Consider the following 16,825-nt stretch of genomic DNA (forward strand, 5'->3'; position numbering starts at 1 on the left):
TAATGAGGGAGGGCTGTGGGGCAAAGTGCCAAACTGAAAGAAATTAAAACCCAGTTAACAATTGATTTGCATTCATATGTATATTCATTCAGTAGGTATATTACCTGACAGTAATTATATAAAATTTATATAAAGCTCTTTGTTAATACAGATAAGATATGGGTTATCATATTATGTTTGACATGCTATTACTTTCATTTATCTGTTTGCTTAATTATCTTATTAACGATTCATTTTTTCGTTTATTTTAAATATATATTCTAGTTGGTATTTTTTCTAAATAATCGATAAGCTGTCGTATTCGAAATATCGAAAGCCGATAAAATCAGGCTACCTAGGCAACGATGCCACCCTGTGCAAAATCCAAACAAACGGTTATTTTCATTTATTGTCAAACCTATGTAAGTCGAAATGGAGCCAGAAGCAAATTCAATAAAAACTAAGCGCAGCAAGAAAAAAATGAAAACACAAACAACACGTGCATATCGCAAGTCTGAAAAGGAAGTTCAACAGTTGCTGTGGCAAAGTGAAAAGGTCGCCGCACAACAAACAGTAGATGAGGATTTGGAAGCCCGCAGTTTGCAGTTTTTTCACTATGCCAAAGCGACCGATTCTGTGGGTGCCACAACTGGCAAAACGGAACTTCCAAATGATGACACACCTGCACAATACACTGCGGCCAGCTTCTTACAAATTGAACTCGCTGAACCACCCCTTGTGTCCGGTAAGCTGCAGCGACAGCGTCATTATTATGACTCCACTTTGTTGTATTCGCCCAGTGAGCGGCTGCATTTGCCACTACAGCTAAGTGAATGCGAGCCCCAACTGAAGCCCCAGCAGATACGCATGCTGAATCGGTTTCAGGAGGAGGCCAGATATAGTAAAACGACCGCCAAACTAAGTGCCGGAATTATTGCGCAGCTTTCAGACTGTGAACCGGGCCGTTACACCATCGATACCACGCTCTACCACAGCAATTGCTCGAGGCAGTTTAAAGGCGTCTTCCTGGCACCTGTGCCGTTGGCTACCTTCCACGGACTGCCCATGAGTCGTTGCCTGAAGCTGTGCCTGAAACAGTTGCGCTTCAGCGAACATCCACAGCTGCTGGAGGAGCATCGGCTGGCGCAGCAACTGGAGGATCTCTACGATCTCTACGCATACAATGTGAACAGTCAGATTTGCAATAAACTGCGCGAAGAGTTACAAATCGCTCGCAATGTGGCTGCCCGCCTAATCGATGCCAGCAAGCAGCAGCACCTGAAGGAGCAGCAGCCATCGCTGCTAGCGGTGCACGTTCAGCGGCAATTGCAATTGACGCAGCAGCTGCGCAGACGCTACTATGCCGAGTCCAGGGCGCAGCGTGTGCTGCTGCAGCGTCTGCTCGCCGAATGGGCCAAATTGAAGGAGCTGCGCAAGCGGCAACAGTTTCGCTGCACACGCTTCAGCCTGAGCCTGCGGCTGGTGCCGCCTGCTGATCTGGACGTCTCCTGCTCGGCGTGGAAACAGCGTTTCGAGACAGATCTGGCCGAGGTGTATCGCGAGCATCTGGAGCTGTACTATCAGCAGCGGCGCATTTGGAATGACAGCGAGCAGTCGACAGCGGCGCATACGAAACCGCCGCGTAAGCCTCGATTTACGGAAATCATGGAGTCCCTGAGGGCAGAGTATGAGCGAGCCTTTCAGGATCCAGAGGAGCCGGAAGTTTTTGTGCAGCGTCTGCCAGCTGATGAAACAATGCCCAATGATCCCAAGGCGACGGCAGCAGCAGCAGCAGCAGTAAACGGTAATCAGCTGAGCTTGGATCGCAACTACTACCTGAAGATCTACCTGGACAGCCAGTTTGTGGCACAGTCGCGCACATATCGCCTGGAACAGGATCTGCATGTGGACATGAATGAGACAATAGGCGTGCTGCTAAATCGCTCCAATCCAAAAGAGCTCAATATTTGGGTAAGTTTATTTAGTTATTGTAATCACCTTTTTATGAATAATGCAGAATACTCATTCACTGCCCATTTTCCGACTTGCCACGCCCACAATTGGTATATGTACATATGTATATCAATTATTTTTCTGTAAATCATAACAGATGCAGTTACTTGCCACGCCCCTATTAAGCGTAAATATATCCGTCAAACCTTGGATACTACGAGAAAATCTCTTTACACGGACTATATACATACATATTCTTCCGAATTTCACGCTGGGCAGGCGGACGGGTAGCAAGATGGACATTGCACAAAACCAATATACTCATTTCACTTTCGTGAATGAGTATAAAAGTTACAATTGCATTGTAAATTGTGCTATCTATGGATAGCGCAGTACGCGCAGTGGCTACTGTCCGACTGCGAATTTCTCTATTAATCTCTGGTTTATGGCAATCGTAATCACTATCAAGTGCTTCCCATAAATATATATGTATGTATATATTTGCCCTTAAAGTGATTGCAAATGGGAATTCAGAATGTCATGTTCTTTTCTGAGGCGTGGCAGGCGAAGAATCAGCTCCTATCATCAACATCTCTAATTTATATAAAACAAGTAACAAGGCTCCAGTCGAGACTGCTCGACTAGGAGATACCCTGAACCCCCCAAGCTGATATTCGAATAGTTATTCGAATGAGCTATCGAAAAAATAAGATAAACTTGTATTGCCTATGGTATACACGAGTATGAGATCGGCTTGCTCATACGGACAGACAGACCGACGGACCATTATACACTGATTTCCCATTTTCAATGGGCTATAATGGGGTATAAAAAGAAGAGATTACGGTTGACTCAGCATATATAGTATATATTACGCCATATCATAGCCATTTATGATTATTATTATATGTATATATAGGACATATGTGTATCTATGTGTGTGTATCAGAAACCGCTGGCAATGCCAAATTTTTTTTTTTTTTTTTTTTTTTAACAAATGCACAAACTGATTAAGCTCTCCCTTTCTCTCTCCCCCCCTTTCTCTATGCATAAATATAGCTGTATGAGAAATCGACAATAACTGCGCACAGTCGCCGATTGGCACTGATAAACACTCCGTTGCAGGCGACTCAAAGGGGCCGATCGGAGGAGAAACTGAGCTTCGAGGTGACATCATCGCGGACATCATCATCGGCAACGCGCCCGAAATTGGCCGGCGATCTCTATGTGCACATTGATTACTATTGTCCTGATGGCGGCAGCAGCAGCAATGAGCTGGACGATGTGCAGCCGCTGCCGCCGGCACTGAGGCAAACGTTGCTGGCGAAAAGTTTGTCCGCGTCTGCGGCCGGAGGCAGCGATGCAGGGACACGGCATGCGCCGCTCATCTTTGCCGAGCAGCAGTTGCTGTTGTGCAGCATCGAGGAACTGTTCCAGAACAGGCGATTTCAGCTGCTCTATTCGCGCCATCAGCAGCGCAATTTTCACACCAAACAGCTGAGTTTTGTGCCTGCTTTGGCGCATGAAATCGTTGAGCTGGAGGAGCACGGACCCAATGCGAATGTTGGCCAATTGCTAGATCCGGGCACCATTTGGCATCCAATCGATCTGCACAAGCATCGAGGCCGCAAGTTTCTTCACCTGCTATACGAGACCATAATGAACCAGTGCGCACAACGGGCCAAGCTGCTTCAAACACCATTGCCGCTGCTCCAGCTGTGGAGCGATGGCTCCCCCACAGAGCATACAATGGGCTGGTCAACAATTTGGCGTGCACTCTGCTCCATTTTTGTTCGCCAAGCGGCCAACAGTCCCAGCCGTGAGCCGCCCCTGTGGCAGCCCCAGCCGACGTGTGCCCCGAATCAACAGCTGCAACAGTTCACTGTCTCGTTGCATGTAGTGCGTGCCACGGGTGTGCCAGTGCGCAGTCGCCACATCCTCAACGTGGAGCACCAGGGACGACGACGGAGCAGCGCCGGCACAAACAGCGATCTAAGCGCCAGTCTGTTCGTTACCCAGAGTAAGTGAATCTGCTTCCCTGCAGATGAGTCTATGGATGGTCGATGGGCCCAGCCCAGAAATTAAACACTTGCCTATATATATGCATATACATATGCTTATATATTCATATGTACGTTGTAGACAAGCTAGAACTTGAATTGTGCAACATGGCCGTAGGCAGCTGTCGAATATTGCAGTTTAGCGTCACCGACTACACAATGCTCTTTCGCTTCAAAGCCAATGCAATGATGGATAATCTCTGTGCAGCTATAAAGGAGCTGATTCCCCTGCAAGATTAGAAACAATTGCGGCTGAAATACATTATAGTTTTCTCCTTATCGCCACGCCCATTTGGAGAAAGGATATATACGAAAACTGCAGACAAACCTATGTATATACTCTTTACACTCCATGAGCGAGCTTAATGATTAGCTGTTCGATTGTGCGATTGGGTGTGGTCATATTGTCCTATCTTATATATATATATATATATATATATATATATATATATATATATATATCTCCCTCTCCGAAATACACCCAAAATAATCGCGACTGGAGATCTCGAGTTTGTTCATTTCTATAAATATTAGTTCATGGAAGATTATGGCCGTAAAGATGATATCTATTGATTACTCTAGGCACATGCAAGCGATATTGACATATAATATATAATATTAGTAATATCCTGTATTAATATTATATAGTTATGCAATCACTCGACATCTCCAAGATCTCCAAGACAAATCTTCATAATCCCAATGAAATGTAGTAACACATACATTTTTTATTATTAATTGTTAGTAGTACTTTTTGAAATTATCGAAAATCTCGAATTCTTTTGTTACATTTTGTTTCATTTTCTGTTTCAGCTTTAGTTCCTCCTCTTGGTCCAACTCCATCTGTTCTTGCAGGTGCAGGTGCAGCTGCGTTTCTACCTTGGGCACTTGTCTCGAAGCAATCGTCCACATCAACTTCTCCCTCTACCCAGGCACTCCAGCCATGTTCCCCAAGTATTATCCTTGCGCAGTCGAGCGAGGGTTGAATGTCGTCCTTTATCAGTTCAGAGCACTCCACCTTGCAGATATTTTTAGTTCCCTTTGCAGACTTGCACCAATATTGTTCACCAATTTGAAAGATTCCGTAGTGCTGAACGCCGTTGATATCTTTTGAACTAACCACGTTAGCCCGATAGCTGCTCACCTCCTGTGCGATAAAAACCCATCTGGGTATTTCTTGCCGTGCAACGTTCAGTCTATCCAATTCAAGAGCAAGAGTACAGCGATTGAATGTCCTCTGTCCTTCAGCCGTGCCCAACAGGACAAGCTGCATCGATGCCAGCAGAGCGAACCACTTAAGCTTACCATCCATCGTTGGCATTGCGCGGCCAATGAAGTTTATAACTTTTTGGCCGAAAAATATTGGGCTTCTATATATATGTATGTGTTTCTATCGGTGCGCACAAAAAGTTCGATTATTGTACTTAAGTGTAACCGACTACACAATGCTCTTTCGCTTCAAAGCCAATGGATGGATCATCTCAGTGGAGCTATAAAGGAGCTGATTCCCCTGCAAGATTAGAAACAATTGCGGCTGAAATACATTATAGTTTTCTTCTTATCGCCACGGCCATTCGGAGGAATGATTTATGTATATGTATATAACAAAGTGCAAACAGCAATACGAAAACTGCAGACAAACCCATATACTCTTTTGACTCCATGAGCGAGCCTAATAATTAGCTGTTCGATTGTGCGATTGGGTGCGGTCATATTGTTCTATATACCTCTCTCTATATATATATTTCTCTCTCGCTCGCGCGCTCTCTCTTTCTCTCTGAGAAATATACCCAAAATAATCAAGACCGGAAGTTTCGAATTATTTATACATCATTTTAGGCAAAGAAAGCTATCAAGTATTGTTTAGTGTTAGTCAGATTGAAAGATTATTTCTATCGACATTGGCATATAACATATCATAAATTCTGTCAAAAAAGTACCCGGAAATTTTAAATAAAACACTGTTGTTCCGCCACAAATCCGATCTTTTGCGACGAACATTCTCTCTCAAACGCCTCATAACGCCTCATAATATGTATATTATATATATATATATATATATATATATATATATATATATATATATATATATATAGAGAGAGAGAGAGAGAGAGAGAATGAGAGGTAGATCTAGTTTTGCTTGTTCTCTATACGGGTAGATTTTAACAAAAACCGAAACTGTATAAAATGCATATAAGTATACATTTAAAATTTGGAGACTCTATCTTTAAAGATGTAGGAGATATAATTTTATAACTGATTTTCGATAAGGTTTTTTATCGATAAAAAAATAACGGGATGAGCTATCAATTTTTAATGATAAACTCGACTCAGCTCGTCGCCCTGATCAAGAATATATATCCTTTGTGGGGTCTGCCACGCCTCCTGCTGCCTGTTACATACATTTCAACAAAACCATTATACCCTGATTTCCCATTTTCAATGGGTTCAGGGTATAAACAATGACATACTCCATTTTATTTTTATTAGCAATATTAGTTATTAACAAAGGGAATAGGAATATTTTTTTTTTTTTTCATTATTAATTGGTAATAGCACTTATTGAGTTTATCGAAAATCTCGAGGTCTCTTGTTTTTCACATCGTCATTTCTGTCTGTTTTATTTCCTGTTTCCACTTCGTCACATTCTGTTTCATTTCCTGTTTCAGCTTCAGCTTGATCCTTGATTCTTTGTTTTTCCACATTGATGTCGATCATGTCGCACAATACCCAAAGCGGCAATTCAAATTCTTCATCATCTTGATCTTTATCTGCTTTCGGTCTATTTGTTCCCTTCATTTCAGTGTCAACCTCCTGAGCAATTTTATCAATAAAATTCTTCTCAACAAAATTTTTCACTGTAATGCGGTCCAGGCCCATCATTTGTTTTAAGGTTGCATCCGTCTTCAGCATTAGAACAGAAGCATGCTTCTTTATTTGCCGTATTTCATTTGTAAATTTGCTTAGATCCTTCCCCGCCATTGTGCTATTTAATACTAAACATTTATTAAACATTAAGTAACCATTTTGCAAAGTTTTTGCGGACTATCTTATCTAATCTAATCTACTTTATTGATATACTGATATATTTCTGATGATTTTTTGATGAAATAAAGCATACAATCATATGCTTAAAAGGAAATCTTCAGCTCTTAAAAAAAACCCCATAGTGCGTATGGCATGTACGAGTAAACCTGTAAAATTTGAAATCCCCAGATTTTGGGGCTTGTGAGATCACTACACTCTTACGAAGGGTAGAAGGTAGAAGGTATATATATATATATATATGTATGTTTTATGGGGTCTGCCACGCCTTCCTCTGACTTTTACATGAATTTTTTCAAAAAATATATACATATAAAACACAGCTTGATTGTATATTAAGACTTTATATACATATTTGGTTGATATATTATGACTCAAGAACAATTACAAAAATTGACGAGTTCTTCCTTTGGCTGGTTCGGTTGGATCTGCTGTGGCCCGTCTTTTGTTAACTTTAGCGGAAGTTTCGCTTTTGGCTAAAGTTTCATTAGTTCTATTTGTCTCATCGCTCCAGTCAATTTTCGTCTTCATTTGTTCGACACACTCGACGGCAACTCCACAGATTTCCCTGACCAAGTTTTCACACTCCAAATTTCGCATATCCTCCATTTTATCTTCCGACTGCCACCAGGATACAATCACATCCTTCGATATCTGCAGAGCCTGCATTTTGACTTTACATATGTGCTCCAACCGCATTCTTTGGCCATTTACTAATAAATAATTCGCAATTGCAAATGTCTAAATATACATAGTGTATTTAGTTTACCCTTATCACTTACATTGATACACTATCTAAAGCTTCATAAAAAAAAATAAAGAACTATGAGTAATATTCTGCTCGCATCTTGTAGGCTAGCCTCTATCGTTCGTAACAATCTGTCGTTCGGCAACAATGTAAGAAAATGTATTGGATCTATGCAAAAGTTTGCCCCTCTTTTAAATTTTGGATCTGCTCGACTATGATCAGAGTATCAGCTTCGAAGAGCTTCTTCTATGCATATATAGAAGAAACCAATTTTACTAAATCCATTATAATCTGATTTACCATTTTCAATGGGCTCAGGGTATACATAACAATAAAAACAAACGAGGCTAGACGAAAAATTATATTAATTTTATTAGATTAATTTCTTTCTAGCATTTAAATATTAAATCGAATTATGCATATTTCCTCGTATCTCTTAAGAGTGCCTCTTAGTAATTGCTATGAAGCCTATTTATCTATATATGTCTATATGTAATTTGCATTGACGCCGATTTGCCACGCCCACGTTGGTGTAGACATCATTTTCGGCTAACCCTTACTCTAGAGTAATTTGTCTAATAGAAAGTATTGCCCATTTCCTGCATAGTTCGCAAATAACTGTTAACCGTTTCGGGATGTCTGTAAATAAGTGTCTTTCGTTCACGCTCGTTGAACAACCGTTTAAATTTGTTCTATTTTGCTCTGGTTGAGTGTTGTTGTTTGAAAAAAAAAAAAAAAAAAAAATTACTTCTAATCTACAAAAAAATAAAAACAATTTGAAGAGCGTGCTGCATTGAGTTTTTTAGTCAATCTCTCACTTACTGAGTCTCATTGTGCGAACGTCAATCGTATCGCTCGCTCACGATGCTCGTTGAAAGATCGTGACACGAATAGCTCAACGCAATGCACTCAAGAGAAGAAACGAAGTCCCACTCACGGAGAGAGTGAGAGCGAGTGTTGTGTTCGTGAGCAGAGTGTAGAAAATAAAACAGTTAACAGTTATTTGCAAGTTATGATTTCCTAAGCAATCATAATGAGTTGAAATCAATATTTATTTAAAAATAATAATAATTTTCATTTTATACATTTCGAACGTTAGTTGAAATCACGAACTATCGTATGGTTAGTATTCAACTGCACCTCCATGGTTACTCCCAGCTGCTCCTACAGGTGTAGTTCCATTTACGCTATCTACTTTTTCGTCGAAGCAACTTCTCCCACTGCCCAGGCACTCCAGCCATGTTCCCTAAGTATTATCCTTGCGCAGTCGAGCGAGGGTTGAATATCGTCCAAAATCAGTTGAGAGCACTCTACATTGCAGACGTGTTTAGACTTGCTCCAATATTGTTAACCAATTTGAAAGATTCCGTAGTGCTGAAAGCAAGACCTTAATATCTTTTGGACTAACCATGTTAGCACGACAACTGTGTAACGTTCAGTCTATCCACGTCCTCAGTCCTTCAGCCGCTCCCACCAGGACGAGCTGCAGCATTGCTAACCATACCAACCATCATTGTCCCGATTCTTTGTCGGAAATATCAGAGCTTGAACTAAATCTCATATACATATATAAGCTGATGATATTGATGATATTTAGTTAATCTTATCAGCAAGCCTGTCGCCTGCGAAAGTCGTTGTGCTATCGCTAATGACAAATAGCAATCGTAGATGAATGCACAGTCAGACTGACCGACTGGCAGATACCGTGTAAATACAAATTGATATTTCCATATATTGCAGCGCTGATGTACTCCAATGTGCGACCATTTATTACACTAAGCTATGGCCAGAGACTGTGTCGCAGTCGCACCGCAGAGGGCTCGAATCCCACATGGAATGAGCATCTGCAGCTGCAGCTGACGGGTCAGCTCAGCGATTTGCGCGAGGATCTGAAGATCAGCCTGTTTGACGAACTGGTCGAGCAGCAGTACACGGACGAGGCATCCGATCTCTACCAGCGCGTGCAGTGCAACTGGCTGGGGGAATATCGGGTGCCCATTAGCAGTCTCTTGGCCAGTCGCAAGGTGAGTGGAGGGAGTTGACTACGTTTGCTACTTGACTGGCTGGATCACTAATATATACTCTTGCAGTTCGAGGGATGCATCGAGCTGTGCATGCCCAAGGTGCTGGTCGGCTATAAGAGGCCGCTGATTGATTCGGTGACCAATATATCGGTGGAGCAATATCCGGAGTTCAAGGAGAGTGTGCATCTCTGGTTCTATCTGAGCGTGGAGCCGGCTAGCCAGTTGACGCCACTGCGAATTGGCGGCCTGGCCTGTGCCGAGCTGCCGCAACTGCAGCAATATTTGCGCGAGCGCCGCCTGGAGGTGCAACCGCTATTGCCACATCCGCAACGATATGTGGAGCCGTTGATATGTACGTCGCATGGCAAACGCGTGTGCCTCACACGTCTGCTGGAGCCGGTGTCGCTGCCCAGCGAGTCGCAGCTGGAGCGTGTTTGTCGTTTTGTCTCCCTGCTCACTCCGGTGCGCAGTTCGCTGGATGGGTGCCAGAGCTTTGAAGGCGTTTGGCTGAACAACCAAACGCTGCTGGATAGCACCTGGTGTTCTGTGAAAGATCTGGGCGTGCTGCTGTGCAATTATATGCTGGCATTGGGCCTCGAGTGCTGGCTGCTGCTGGGATTGGCCTGTCCCTATGGCGAGTCCACGTTCGTCATCTACCGACAGCCGGACAGCGGCGAACTGGTCCTAGTGGCGCCCACAACTGGCAAACGCTACCAGCTTCAGGATGTCTTTTGTCCGCTGACACGTGTCTACTCGCTGGTGACGGCACAGAATGTGAGCTGAGCTATACATGAATCATACAATAATAAAAATAAAATCATTTTTCGTTCAGATCTTTATCAATATACAGGCGGAAGAGCGCGTCAGCATGACGGATTTCGATGTGCAGAATAGCGAATGTTGGTTGCCGGTGTTCACCAAGCGGCAGCAGGCGCCCCACGGTGGCATCCAGAAGCGTAACTATGCTTACAAGCGCAGCTATCACCTGAGTCAGTTACAGAAGCACATCGAGCGCAAGATTATGAAAAAGATAAGCGCCTGGCGCACCACACGCAAAACATTGTGGAATCGGTGGGTATAAAGATATGCCAATAGCCAGTAGCCACCTGATAATCGATTGTGATTTCCTCTAGTGCCTTTCAGCCACACCTGCTGAGAATTTTGAATGAAATGGAAAGTTTGAGCACGCTCCCAGGCAATCGTTACGATGAGCCGGCATTCAGTGAGGAGCTGGAGCGCGAGTTTCCCAATTATAGGGTGTGTGTGTGTGTGTTTGGTGTTTCCCTGAAAATGAGTTAGCAATTTATTAACAAATTCTTTGCATTTTATCGTTATATTTGTTTAGCTTTATGGCTTTACCATAAACTTTGCCTACACCAACCTGTCGGCGATATCGGAGCGCATTCGCACCAGCTGCATACACTACAACAACAATGCGGCCGTCGAGTTCTGTGTGGCGGTGCACATTAATGCCTATGCCAACGATGTCCTATCCGTTTGGGTGTTTCTGCTGTCAATAGTGCCCCTGGTCGCCTAATTGATTGACTCGACGTGAATCAATGCGGTGTAAATAGCGTCAATGTTCGGTTGTTGATAACGAAACTCGGTGAGCCGGCTGTCTTCGTAGATAATGCCCACAAACGCTAATCAATAAAAACAAATTCTTTATCACTCGCTGTACGGAAAGCGGGAAAGTAAGTATTTAACTCGATTTACAAACATTTTACGATAACGTTCTTTGTGGCGTGTTTGTGGTTTGTGGTTTGTGGTTTCTTTCTTTACCCGATTTGCCCATGTTCCGTTCAGTTCAGTTTTAGTTCACTGCGCACCTTCCGTGCGTTTAGATCGTGTACCGAACTTTGTACCATCGTCGGCTATGGTATCGCCATGCCTTTGAATATGGCTGAGAAATTTGCGAAATTCAAGCGTTATGTGCTCTGGCTCTACAGCCTGTATGAGCTGAACACTCAGATAGCTATTTGCGAGCCATGGGAGAAGGTGTTTTGCCGTAAGTAGTTTTACCATGAGTGCAGCTATTAATCAGCGATTACCAATCATTAACTTGATGGCTGTCATCCATTCCACCAACTCTCACTCTCCCTGTCGCTCTCACGGCAGCAAGTTGTATCTTATCTATTTCGGTCAGTATTTGCCCGTCATAGAGACTATGACTAACTGTGGCGCGAAGTGGTGCCATATAGGAAATTTATAGTTTACTATTTACATTAATGTAATTTGTATTGTTATAATTGCAGACATACTTCTTGGCAGTTGCATATCTCTTATTCTGTATGCCTCGTATGCGTATGTGCCCGGTTATTGCCTAAGGCTGGTTGGGTTTCTAATCCCGCCGGCTGCCACGAATATAAGTGACACTTTTAATAATATCAAATGTGCGGCAGCAGATGGAATATGCAGTAGTAGTGAATCTTTCCTTACGTAACATTATTTAATAATTATAATTTATAACAAATATATATATAATGAAAAAATCTGTATAAATACATATTTTTTACAATTATTTATATTAAAACTTTCGTCGAATTAAAGAGAAAGAAAGTTAATTAAACCTATTTCAATATTGTTTTCTAACTACTGTTAAACAAGCATTGCATATACATAAATTTCAAAAATCGATAACACTAATAAATCGCGCGCTGACATTATGTCAATGTTGCCACTCGGCGAATAGCTTCTAAAAGTTGGCAGCTCTGCATGAAGTGTTGCTGCCAACTCGCTAGAAAAAAAAAACAGTAAACCCTTTGCAGCAGCTGGGCGCATTTTATTTACAAAAGTTATTGAAAACATAAACGTTTATGTGAATAATGTCAAATGACAAACGGACTGTTTATGTTGGTGGATTAGCTGATGAGGTCACGGAAAGGCTGCTGAACAATGCATTTATACCTTTTGGCGATATTGCGGACATTCAAATGCCGGTCGACTACGAATCGCAAAAGCATCGTGGATTTGCCTTCATTGAGTACGAGAACTACGAAGATGCTGCCTCCGCCATTGATAACATGGTGAGTCCAAGCATTTAGTTTATCAGAGCAATCAGTTAATGCGCTCTTTATTTTAGAATGATTCAGAGCTGTGCGGCCGCACGATACGCGTCAATTTAGCCAAGCCGGTACGCGTCAAGGAGGACAGCTTTAAGCCGGTTTGGGCGGATGACGACTGGCTGCAAAAGCACGCGGGAGCCACATTAGCGGCAGAGAGTGGCGAGGCTGAGGCGCCAAAGGAAACGATAGAAACGCCCTCAACAGGGCCAGCAGTGATTGAGAAATCGGAAAAACGAAATCCACAGGTGTTCTTTGACATACGTATTGGGGGCAACGATGCTGGACGCATTGTCATGCTACTGCGCGCCGACGTGGTGCCCAAGACGGCAGAGAACTTTCGGCAGCTCTGCACACACGAGCAGGGGTATGGCTACAAAGGCTGCACATTTCATCGCATCATTCCCGAATTCGTAAGTTGCAGCTGCAGCTGCATCTATGAAGCGCATAATTAATCGAGGTATATATTTTTAATTCCAGATGTGTCAGGGCGGAGATTTCACCAACAATAACGGCACTGGCGGCAAATCCATTTATGGCAAGAAATTCGCCGACGAAAATTTCAATTTGAAACACAACAGCTTTGGCACGTTATCCATGGCCAATTCAGGACCCAACACAAATGGATCACAGTTCTTTATATGCACCACAAAGTAAAGATTTTCCGAAGGTATAACTACTCAGATGATAATACTCTATATATTTTACAGGACTGACTGGCTGGATAACAAACACGTGGTCTTTGGCCATGTCATCAGCGGCGCAGACGTGGTACGTAAAATGGAGAAATGTGGAAACAAATCTGGCACCCCCTCCCAAAAGATTATTATCTACGCCTGTGGCGAACTCAAGTGAATGTGGCTTAAGAATAAAAAACATAATTTAAAATTGTAATTTTGTATTTGTCATTTGCTTTTTATTCAGTTGCATTGTATATAAGGAGCCAGTTGTCAACCGGGTAATTGTAATCTGAAAGGAAAAACAGAAAATTAATTTATATTGCAGATTAAAGAATGCTTACAATAATTGTTAATATATCAGTTGGGGAAAGAAGATAAAACAGCATGGTGTTAATTACTCAGGCCTTAAATCCCAAAAGGGAATTTTCATCATATTAAAGACATACGACTAAAAATATACTAAGGTATTACTTCTTACCTCTTCAAAGTTGAGCAGGATATCGAAAGTTGCAAATAGATATAGCCAGCTGCAAATATAAAGTTTGTAAATTATTAACAATTTGTTGGATTGCGCATGGAAAGCTGCTTTTAAAATTTGATCAGACAGGGAAAAATTGACCGCATGGTTTTTAATGGGTTCTACTCAGAAGAGGGAATCCTGAATAAGGATAGTTCATCAGACAATATATAATTTATGCTCTAAATATCTAATAAACTTACTTTTTTGAAAAGTCCAACATGACTCCAATAGCTGCATATCGATGCCAAAGCGCAGTCAGAGCTGAAATAAAGAAAATTCACTTTAGTTTCGTTTAAAATACATAAATTAAATAATAAAATTTAGGTTTTTATTCAGACAGGGAAAGTTGACCGCATGGTTTTTAATGGGTTCTACTCAGAAGAGGGAATCCTGAATAAGGATAGTTCATCAGGTAACGAAAAATTCATTGAATTGCAATATCAATTAATTAAACATACCTTGAAGCTTTGAGTAAGACCACTAAAATTTACATCGAGTCGGCATACAAATCTGCAAATTGAAAAGTTGAAATTTTAGTTTAAATTTAGTTAACTTATTCTTAACTTATAAATTGTTAAATATCAGCTTCAAAAGTTTGTAACATGTTTGTTTCTAATGAACTATACTAAGAAGTAACATCATGAAGAGTTTTCCAAGTTTTTGCATAAGATATGCCAATATATAGACATACCTTGGCGCAGACTCTATGTAAGAGGCTTTTCTAGATAGTTCCATTCCTGGAGGTACTGCAAGTAAAGAATGGCATAGATTAGATGCAAGTCAAGGCTAGATTATATATATAATTTTTAATTGAATATTTTATCAGTATCCTTTTGGTTTATTTTGTTTGTTTACTCAGCATAGTTGTCAGATTAAAATTATCATCAAGATGAAGCCTTTTAAAAAAAAATAAAAGTTAATTTAAATATTTACCTTTATATTAAGCTCTATGTTTCCCCCCGATGCAAGCGGCCATTGGAAATCCTGATAAGTAAAAGCAAGAGCTCATTTAGTTATTACGAATATGATAGACACTTTAGCAAATATTTTATATGCATTTGTCAGTTATATTTCTCCGCATTTTCTACTCAGTAGAACGAAAGTTATTATAGATAAAAAGTGTTCATCATTTAAGCATTTGATTTACTTAGGCTGACAAAAATAGACTGAAACATACCTTAGCTTAACGTGCCACAGGAATATTTTACTGTATGCATATTTGCAGAACTGAAATAAAAAAATATCATGAATTAGTTATAATATTTCAAGTTTACACAATCTTTAAATTGAGCTTATAATTCAGTTGCAAATAATGCAGCCATGGGGTTTTTAATCACAAAAATCATACGGTAATTACTTTCATCATTTCGAAAACACAATTTAAATATTTCCAAATTGTTTCTTTACTTACTTTTTAGCGGTTGCCAATAATGCCATTCAGTGTTCAAGTGCTTCTTAATTAAATCCTAAAAAAAAAGAAATACTATTAAGTAACATAATTCCTCACATTTAACATTTTTTTTACAATAATTTTGTATCAGTTGCAAATAATGCAGCCATGGGGTTTTTAATCACAGAAATCGTACGGTAATTACATTTCATCATTTAAATATAATTTTATTAGATATTCGCCTAATATAACTTACCATAAAATCAATCAAGCTTGTTGTGCCATGAGTTAAGTTTGTCGTCCAATAAAACTGAAAAAAGCAATACAAAATAGGTTTAGGCCTATGCTCGCATTATGTCAATCAACTCTTCTATTTAAATTGTAATTTTTCAGAATCCTTTTGGTTTAATTTTAAGTTATAAATCAACAGCACTTTGTTCAGATTGAACTTATCATCAGGCAACACGCTAGTTTAAAACACTTTTTCATCTACTCACCTATGGGATTTCCATTGCAGTAACTGATTTGCAACCACGTGCGTACAGCATTGTCTGTAACAAAGAAATAAAACTTATGTGAGGAAATTTTCAAAGTTAAGTCATATTTATAAATTTTTTTTTTTATTATTATCAGTATCCTTTTGGTTTAATTTTTAGTTAAGAGACAACACAGCATTTTGTTCAGATTGAACTTATCATCATAAGACACTTGGATAAATTTATCAATTTCATTTTAAGACTTACCTCAATGAGCATATTTTTCACATACCGGCTTCTGAGCACGTGTGCGTGCAACAAAATGTGGCAGCTGCAATAAAATGAAAAAGATACGTTAGCATGCAAAGAGCATAAATTGCACAGAAATAATTGCAATAAAACAATCAGTTGGCCGTTCTTATTCTTTCTACAAGATAAGAACGCTAGAAACCCTTTTGCAAAGGCACTAGCACTCGACTCTTCAGAAAAAGAACATTCATCAATACATTAATATTATGCTCTAAGTAAATACGCCACTTACCATATTTTCGGTTAAATTTGACGCAAAGCAAATTAATGCTTGTGTTAATGTATAGATCACATATTCATAAATATTTTAGATTAACAAAAATTGTATAAAAACTTCCGATGCGGAAAATAATTTCAGATTACAGAGAATATACAACTCAACCCCTGCGAAAGCGAACAGGAAATGAACGACACTCAACAACAGTGTGACCAAGTTCATAAGGCATTTTTGATTGCAATTAAAAAATACCAGAAAATCAACTGTGCACTTATTAACATTTCACTGTAAGAAAACTAGTGGAGTTTACGATTGTCTTATTTAACAGGAAGTTGAAAAATGCTAATAACAGTCCGCTAAGC

General features: G+C 40.4%; 4 protein-coding genes, 1 long non-coding RNA gene and 4 other non-coding genes across 9 annotated transcripts; 3 read left to right on the plus strand and 6 right to left on the minus strand.

The window, feature by feature from the left end:
- Window positions 1-143: 143 nt before the first annotated feature.
- Cc2d2a (Coiled-coil and C2 domain containing 2A) lies at window positions 144-11,346 on the plus strand. Its single transcript, XM_018011366.2, has 7 exons — window positions 144-1,950; window positions 2,992-3,952; window positions 9,526-9,809; window positions 9,876-10,583; window positions 10,642-10,880; window positions 10,943-11,066; window positions 11,155-11,346. The coding sequence occupies exons 1-7, from the start codon at window positions 412-414 to the stop codon at window positions 11,344-11,346; spliced, it is 4,047 nt and encodes a 1,348-aa protein (XP_017866855.1). The 5' UTR covers window positions 144-411.
- On the minus strand, window positions 4,701-5,950 carry LOC149268577 (inactive lysozyme 1A-like). The gene has a single exon (XM_089471570.1). It carries the CDS (start codon window positions 5,311-5,313, stop codon window positions 4,753-4,755), a length of 561 nt encoding a protein of 186 aa, XP_089327696.1. The 5' UTR covers window positions 5,314-5,950; the 3' UTR covers window positions 4,701-4,752.
- Window positions 11,347-11,551: 205 nt separating the features above from the next.
- On the plus strand, window positions 11,552-12,313 carry LOC108614961 (serine palmitoyltransferase small subunit A). Its single transcript, XM_018009183.2, has 2 exons — window positions 11,552-11,817; window positions 12,065-12,313. The coding sequence occupies exons 1-2, from the start codon at window positions 11,697-11,699 to the stop codon at window positions 12,250-12,252; spliced, it is 309 nt and encodes a 102-aa protein (XP_017864672.1). The 5' UTR covers window positions 11,552-11,696; the 3' UTR covers window positions 12,253-12,313.
- Window positions 12,314-12,537: 224 nt separating this feature from the next.
- cyp33 (peptidylprolyl isomerase cyclophilin-33) lies at window positions 12,538-13,765 on the plus strand. Its single transcript, XM_018013367.2, has 4 exons — window positions 12,538-12,835; window positions 12,892-13,284; window positions 13,352-13,524; window positions 13,582-13,765. The coding sequence occupies exons 1-4, from the start codon at window positions 12,635-12,637 to the stop codon at window positions 13,724-13,726; spliced, it is 912 nt and encodes a 303-aa protein (XP_017868856.1). The 5' UTR covers window positions 12,538-12,634; the 3' UTR covers window positions 13,727-13,765.
- Window positions 13,753-16,674, minus strand: LOC108617550 (uncharacterized). Its single transcript, XR_001916111.2, has 12 exons — window positions 16,479-16,674; window positions 16,205-16,268; window positions 15,959-16,012; window positions 15,718-15,771; window positions 15,483-15,537; window positions 15,249-15,298; window positions 15,005-15,055; window positions 14,763-14,817; window positions 14,530-14,581; window positions 14,272-14,332; window positions 14,030-14,078; window positions 13,753-13,840 (listed from the first exon to the last, which is right to left on the minus strand). It is a non-coding gene; the product is annotated as an uncharacterized LOC108617550 (long non-coding RNA).
- On the minus strand, window positions 14,888-14,965 carry LOC149268578 (small nucleolar RNA Me28S-Cm3227). The gene has a single exon (XR_016270702.1). It is a non-coding gene; the product is annotated as a small nucleolar RNA Me28S-Cm3227 (small nucleolar RNA).
- On the minus strand, window positions 15,842-15,926 carry LOC149268579 (small nucleolar RNA Me28S-Cm3227). Its single transcript, XR_016270699.1, has one exon. It is a non-coding gene; the product is annotated as a small nucleolar RNA Me28S-Cm3227 (small nucleolar RNA).
- LOC149268580 (small nucleolar RNA Me28S-Cm3227) lies at window positions 16,086-16,168 on the minus strand. Its single transcript, XR_016270701.1, has one exon. It is a non-coding gene; the product is annotated as a small nucleolar RNA Me28S-Cm3227 (small nucleolar RNA).
- On the minus strand, window positions 16,338-16,449 carry LOC149268581 (small nucleolar RNA snoMe18S-C1367). Its single transcript, XR_016270721.1, has one exon. It is a non-coding gene; the product is annotated as a small nucleolar RNA snoMe18S-C1367 (small nucleolar RNA).
- Window positions 16,675-16,825: the final 151 nt, after the last annotated feature.

Source organism: Drosophila arizonae, chromosome 5 (genome assembly GCF_054131065.1).
Source record: "Drosophila arizonae isolate 15081-1271.41 chromosome 5, UAZ_ARI_1.0, whole genome shotgun sequence".
NCBI lineage: Eukaryota > Metazoa > Arthropoda > Insecta > Diptera > Drosophilidae > Drosophila > Drosophila arizonae.